At 45.0% G+C, this 6,376-nt stretch overlaps 1 protein-coding gene across 1 annotated transcript in view; it reads right to left on the reverse strand. All coding sequences in view use genetic code 11, as the record gives it.

Moving 5' to 3' along the window:
* Positions 1–4,714: 4,714 nt before the first annotated feature.
* Positions 4,715–6,376, reverse strand: part of EGR_02547 (G1/S-specific cyclin-D2) — a gene marked incomplete at both ends in the record, with an annotated part of 2,655 nt that continues 993 nt past the window's right edge. Inside the window, one exon of the mRNA XM_024491796.1 lies at positions 4,715–4,796. Within this exon, the coding sequence (XP_024353947.1) occupies positions 4,715–4,796 (82 nt within the window). The remainder of the gene's footprint in view (positions 4,797–6,376) is intronic.

The raw sequence follows: 6,376 nt of genomic DNA on the forward strand, positions 1-6,376 counted from the left end.
TACGTGTTTTTTATGCAATGCTCTGACACACCTTCACATTCATCTCGGCATTTTTACCAAGACAGGAAGCTTCTCTAGAAAGATTTGTCGTCATGGCCGACCCATCCTAAGGTGGCTCGCTTCACTTCGGCATCGGTGGTAGTGATGGTGGGGACTATGAACCACTGATTCGGTGCAATACTCGTCTAGGTTTATAACGGAATCACTATGTCCCTTTTATGTCACATATAATATTGCTAAACAGGGGACCCGGAACTTGTCAAAAGTTCTCTTAAAATCAGTGCAGCATTCAGCTCTTCCGTGTTGAGCAAAGGAGGAAAGCTGCTCTGATACCCACCGTGAGCTAAACTTCCCAAGTGGCGAATGTGCCAGTCACTTATGTTTACCGTTTCCATGGGAAGATTCATCTCATGCAATTTCGTGACAAGGTGGTGTGCACCGAATCGGCATTTAGGATAAGCAGCTGAGTGAGGTGAATGGTCGCAGAAATTATTACTGCACTGGAGGCCGGGAACCACCACGTCCTAGGGCCGTTGGTGACAGGTGCACGACTAGCTTTTCAATCGTCGACACCTTTTAGCTGTCTCACTACTTATTAGCGTATTGTGTTTGTAGTTTTCTCTGGATACCCGTTGGTTTTCCACCTAGGTTTACAAGAAATTGCACCATCGCACTTTTATTCGCACAATAGCGCTGTAGCCTGGTAGCCCCATTAACGGGGTCCGTTTTGCCTTGACAAGAAGGTGCCGATTATTGGTAAAAGGGCGCGTTGGCCACTGTGTGTACTGCTGCTGTGGTATGATCCTTTATTCAGTCTGTAAGAATGAAAACTGGTCAGGCTTGAGCCTCCTTCTTCGACGTAAAGCAGTAAGGTTCTCATGTAGATATGGCTCTTGATTGACCATTGATCCCGTTTATCATCCGCTGCCCGATTCATTGCAACTAACATACAGTGTCTAAATCATGTCATTACTGTCAATGGATTTATGCTCAAGGACACCGTCTGTCCGCATGCATACCTACAAATTCGACCTCCTATAGCATACGTAATGGGGTGAAGCTACGTTTTAACAGTAACTAGCGTTCATTTGACGAGTCCGACGTGAGAAGCTCTGAATCTCCTCTGCTTCTGCCCGTCCATGGGACGGCAGCATGGGCGACAAATGTAGCGGGTCTGTAAGCATGCCCAAGTGACGGCCTGATGAATTTCCACACACACAGAGGGGGTGAGAATGTCAGAGGGGCTATCACTGCCACATCTCATGAGCCCCGCCCTGCATGTCTACGGATGTGTGCGTCAGAGCTCTTGCCCTCGGTCTGCGCCGTCATCACATCCACCCTTCACTCCACGCACTTTGAGGCACCACCATTTGCAGCCCGACCGGACATGGGAAAGACTTTTTCAACAAGACTACTGGGTCAATAGGAAGATAGATGGTGGGGTGTGTGTGCGTGTGTCACGCTAGTACAGATTGGTTGGGGAATGACAGCGACTCTAGAAGTTGAACACAAAGCTAGTTGATTTTGTAAAAAGCACTAGATTTGGGAAGTGTCAGACTCAGTTGTGGGGTGAATTAACAGACTCATGCTCCCATGTGTGAAAATTTTTGATTAGGTTTCCAACATTTAAATTGTCACTTTTGATATGTATTTGTGTCTAATGCTAATTATCCACTTGAAGCTATTCACTGTCCATTTAGACGTGCAAGATTCTTCCAGTCTTATGAGATCTAATCCCCAAAAGGGAAATGTTTGGATAATCTTCGCAGAATTTTCCTTTTCACCAACATTTAGCGTTGCATTGCATTGAATTTCCACCAGTGTCTCCAACACGATGGAGCCCCTTACGGACGAGATGAGGCCAACTGATTTTCCCAAGTCGAATGCTAAGGTCAACTAGTGTTGATCTAATCGACCTCGGTCGATTACTGGGGAGGGAGACAGGGGCGTTTTCATGCCGGCTGCAACGTAACCAATGGAAAATAAGTATACATTTACGAATTGAGATAACGGTTTGCGTCACCCAAACTACAAGGAAAATACGTCTTCAGCTTTAAGCCTTTCCATTCACTCATGTTCTTGTCTTCAGCATTCATCAAGACTCAAGAATAGGAATATCTGTTGCCTCTATGACTGGGCTCCCAATTACAGAGGTTACTTTACCTTTTCCAAACTTGGGAACCACGATAGTGCAATCATCACCTTATTTCAAACACTCGATTTTGACCCAGGGGTGGCGTTCATGTTCATTTGGTCCACTGAACAACAGGTGGTCCCCATTAACTCCAACTTCGGTCATGTGATGAAGCCGTGACCTCGCCACTTTCATGGGAGTAACCGCAGTGACATGAGTTCTACCTTCCTCGCTGTCGTACAAGTGACCCAACACTCAACCTGTGGTCCCAATACAAAAACTCCCGACTTTACATCTTGAGTTGTACCATTTGTGGCATAACTGTGCAAGGAAACCACTTTGACGCCTGTGCTAACGATTGCTTTGACGACAGCTGACATCAAACAACCGCCTCGATTGGTGTGCGAGACCCATCCCCTACCATGTCACAGTTGAGTTCCCCTTTCAAAGTAAGTGAGCTTGACTTTAGAGGCGTTATTTAGAAGACCTGCTTTCGGTGCTCGTCATTCTGTTCTACTATTTGCTCAGTGATTGCCGCAGAAAGTATTCATGGCCTGTGTTGAGAAGTGGGGTGGAAATCCTCCGATTTCCAGATGGACAAGGCAGGTTCATGCTCTGCCAAACCTTTCACTTAAAATGATGAGCACTGCTATCCTCAGGCCACATCTGCTTCTTTGTTACTGTTTTTCTGGCGATTATGACATCAATAAGCCCATTTTACCAATGCTTAATTTATATCCATCATTGCATTACCATTTGAGCCCTTGGGGTCATACTTATACAACCATTCCTCAGGTATCTAATCGTTGACATGGAGAACATTTAAAACTGGAGGATGAAACATGCTTTTGATATGACATTTCATAAAGTTCCCGTTATCCTTTTGCTGCAAAAAGCAATCCTGGATATTGTCACGATGAGGAGAATTTGTTTCTATCTAGTTTAGTGCATAAATCTGGTTGAATTACGGCAAACGCTTTCCTTCGTGCTTTGACAATGATACTACAACTTTCGCAATGCTCGCGTCATCTGGGACTTTTAGTCAAGAACAAAAATAAGTCCAGCCGCTTGTACTTGCACAAAACGTCATAACCGTTTGATTGCCTCCTCATTCTACCCACAAGTTTTTGTTATTAGGGTTTTATTTTCCAGCCGAGTGGCACTGGTATACAGTATGCTATATGTCCCCCAGAGCAGTAGAAGATAGTTCCATTGATTGTGGAATGTGCTCATTCCCTAAGTCCCATTGAACAGGATGCAATACCACCAATAAAAATATCGCATCCTATTCTTCACAAAGTATCAGCATGGAGAAAATTTGTTGAATACGTTCCCTAGGTCAGTTAATGCAGCACTACACGAACTGCAGCCCAAATGCACACCACGCATAATTTCCCTGTCTGCTCAAGTCCATGCCCTCACGCTCCACAAGACGACTATATGGCGCCTCACCCAAGGTGCTGCAAACGTGTTCGGATGTTACCTCTGTTTCATTACACACGCAAATGGGCGCTGAAGGCCTCTTCGTCACTCACCTATCCCTTGGTGTGCTCTGCCCTTCCCTACTCCCCACACACAGTGGTAATACACAACGACCCGCGCTCAAGTGTCTCAGGGCGGTAAAGGTTGAAAGGCCGAAGTCTTTCCAGTCCCAAAAGAGAATTTGGAAAGACACTCCTCAAGGGTTTTGCGTACACTTGTTCGTAACTACTGGCTTCCTTCCCTTCCTTCATTAGAACGAAACTACCTTCATACGCTATCCTTCATTTTAGATCATCGATTCAGATTTTAGAGGTTTTGTAAGGAGTATTACAAAGCATGTTCTCAAAAGTCTTGTGTTCAAAAAGTAAACTTGGAAATGACTGTTTGTTCAAAGCGATGGACGCTAATGCAACACATGCATGATTCCATATTTCATTCAGAGAAAGCTAACTCCAATGGAAGAGCGCTTGCCAGATTTTGCTGTTGTAAAAGCCAGCCGCATATCCACCGCCAACTTGAAAGTACACTTCCAACCCACGATTGAAGGCAATCAAAGTGGTCAATCACTACTCCGAGGACAGTCTCAATTTGCAGCCATTCCAAGCTCATTAAATTATGCGTTCAGTGGTTTTCTACAAATGCTCGGAATGTTACGACACTGTTGCCATGAGGTGATCTCTGGATCTGAGTTTTAACTCAAAATACGCCTAATGTTACGGCCTGATTGGAAGAAAGATCTGTCCTCAGTAAGTACACCAAAAGAGTTTCCCATACTGTCATTTATCAGGCGGTACTTAGTGCTGCTACCGTTGACTATTCAACATGGGCAGTCATTTGCTAGCAAAATCATATTTGTCCACTGGAATGGGCATCGAAATAACCTAATTTGTCATACTCTTGACCAAATATGTCCTGACACAAACATTAGACTCTTGTTGCTATGACAGCTTTCCTCACAGGGACTGAAAAGTTCGCCCTGGTCACACGGCCACGCAAGCCTCCCCATTACCATTGGCCTGCCACACGGAGAGGGACTGTGAGTGCCTGCAGTCGCGGTTACTCGAGTGCCAACTTGACTGGGTGGAGCACCCTCCGAGGTCACTCCGCAGTTTTCATGTTGCGATTACCGGTCACCCTAACATAGTCATGACAAGGAATACCCCTGAATTTCGTCGGCCGCCTGAAAGGCATTTGTAAAAGTCCCACATTGAAACCATCGTTCATAACCAATACTGAAATCGACATATAATGGAACAGCCTTACACAACACACACAAAGTCTTATGTATACATGTGGATATTAAATGATATTCATCAATATACACACAAATATCATTTAATACCCACGTACACTATCCGTAGGCATTATATACACATATACGTGCACATGTAATCCGAGCCCGCAGAACCTATAATATTCATGAACTGATCAAATTATTTGAAGGGTGTGCTGCCCATCAGTCAACAGGACAGCACATTTACACGCACCTTCGACATAAAGTCGAGTGGGTTTCATGCCGACTTACTCAGACTACTTCCACCGATGAATACGTCTATCAACGAAATAAACCCACAGACACCCCATCCCACAGAAACCACGCCCAACAGTAGTTCATGATCGAGCTTGGTTGAAGAAACCTCTCACACTAAACGGTGACAAACGCCGGATTCGTTCACAGAAGTCTTCAGGTGGCACTTGCACGACCGCTTAGTGTACCTAATCAACTACATTTCCCACACAACTAACGAAATGGTGCGACTAGGAGGAACCACCATCACCGACCCTACCGACTTACGAACCATAATGCAATCGATAACCACGGAGAATGAAACCAAGACACTCATCAGAACAAAATGAAGTATCAAAAGTTTATTGGCAGAAAAAAAGCTGCCACACGACGAGGGAAATTATATGAAAAGCAGATATATAAATCACTATAGAAAATTAGTACAGTACAGAAACACGACTTTACGTAAATGCGGAGAATTCATACACTAAAGTGACGTATTCAGAAAAAAGTAGAGATTAGTGGCGGTTCTGCCAACTCCCCAAGCAGAAGTAGAGAAGAGCAGATGTGAAAAAGCATCACCAACACTTCCTGCCTTCCACTGGAGCCACAAACACCACACAAACTGTCAAAAGTAGCTGTAATGAGCACTCAGATGGGGCGCTAGGATCAAGGGGGATCAAATTAACTGGACGGTTCAGCAGACCCAATACATCGACCAGTGGCGATGCTGAAAGACTGAACTAGTGCGTGCAGGCACACACAAAATGCAATACCCAAGAAATGCAGAAAAGCACATTTCAAGGATTGGCGGATGAGTGCTTCCTGGAGTTGGAGCTGCCGTTGGGTGTAGAAGCCTCGCGCCCAGATACGAGATATCCAAATGCATTCAGAGAAGTGGCATCCAGCTCCGTGACAATATAGGAAGGAGAGACAGAAGTGACGTTCTGCCCCCACGTTATGGATGCAAAGGGTTGAGTCACAGAGAGACCAGTAGATGAAGACGAGGTGGCAGAGTGAAAAGAAGAGGATAACCGCCCCGTAGGGGTAGACGTTTCAACAGGCAACTGAGGGAGACTGTCTACTAAAATACCAGAGTTCTGATTTTGATACTCCGGGGAATGTGCACCATCCCCGCGATCTACACTCGTGACTAAATTCGACAAATGAATAGTCCCTGGCTTGAAAAGTGATCTCAAGAAGGTGTACATTTCTTCCAGTTTAAACTAAAAGAGGAAAATCCGGCCGAATTA

Source organism: Echinococcus granulosus (genome assembly GCF_000524195.1).
Source record: "Echinococcus granulosus chromosome Unknown EG_S00011, whole genome shotgun sequence".
Taxonomy (NCBI): Eukaryota; Metazoa; Platyhelminthes; class Cestoda; order Cyclophyllidea; family Taeniidae; genus Echinococcus; species Echinococcus granulosus.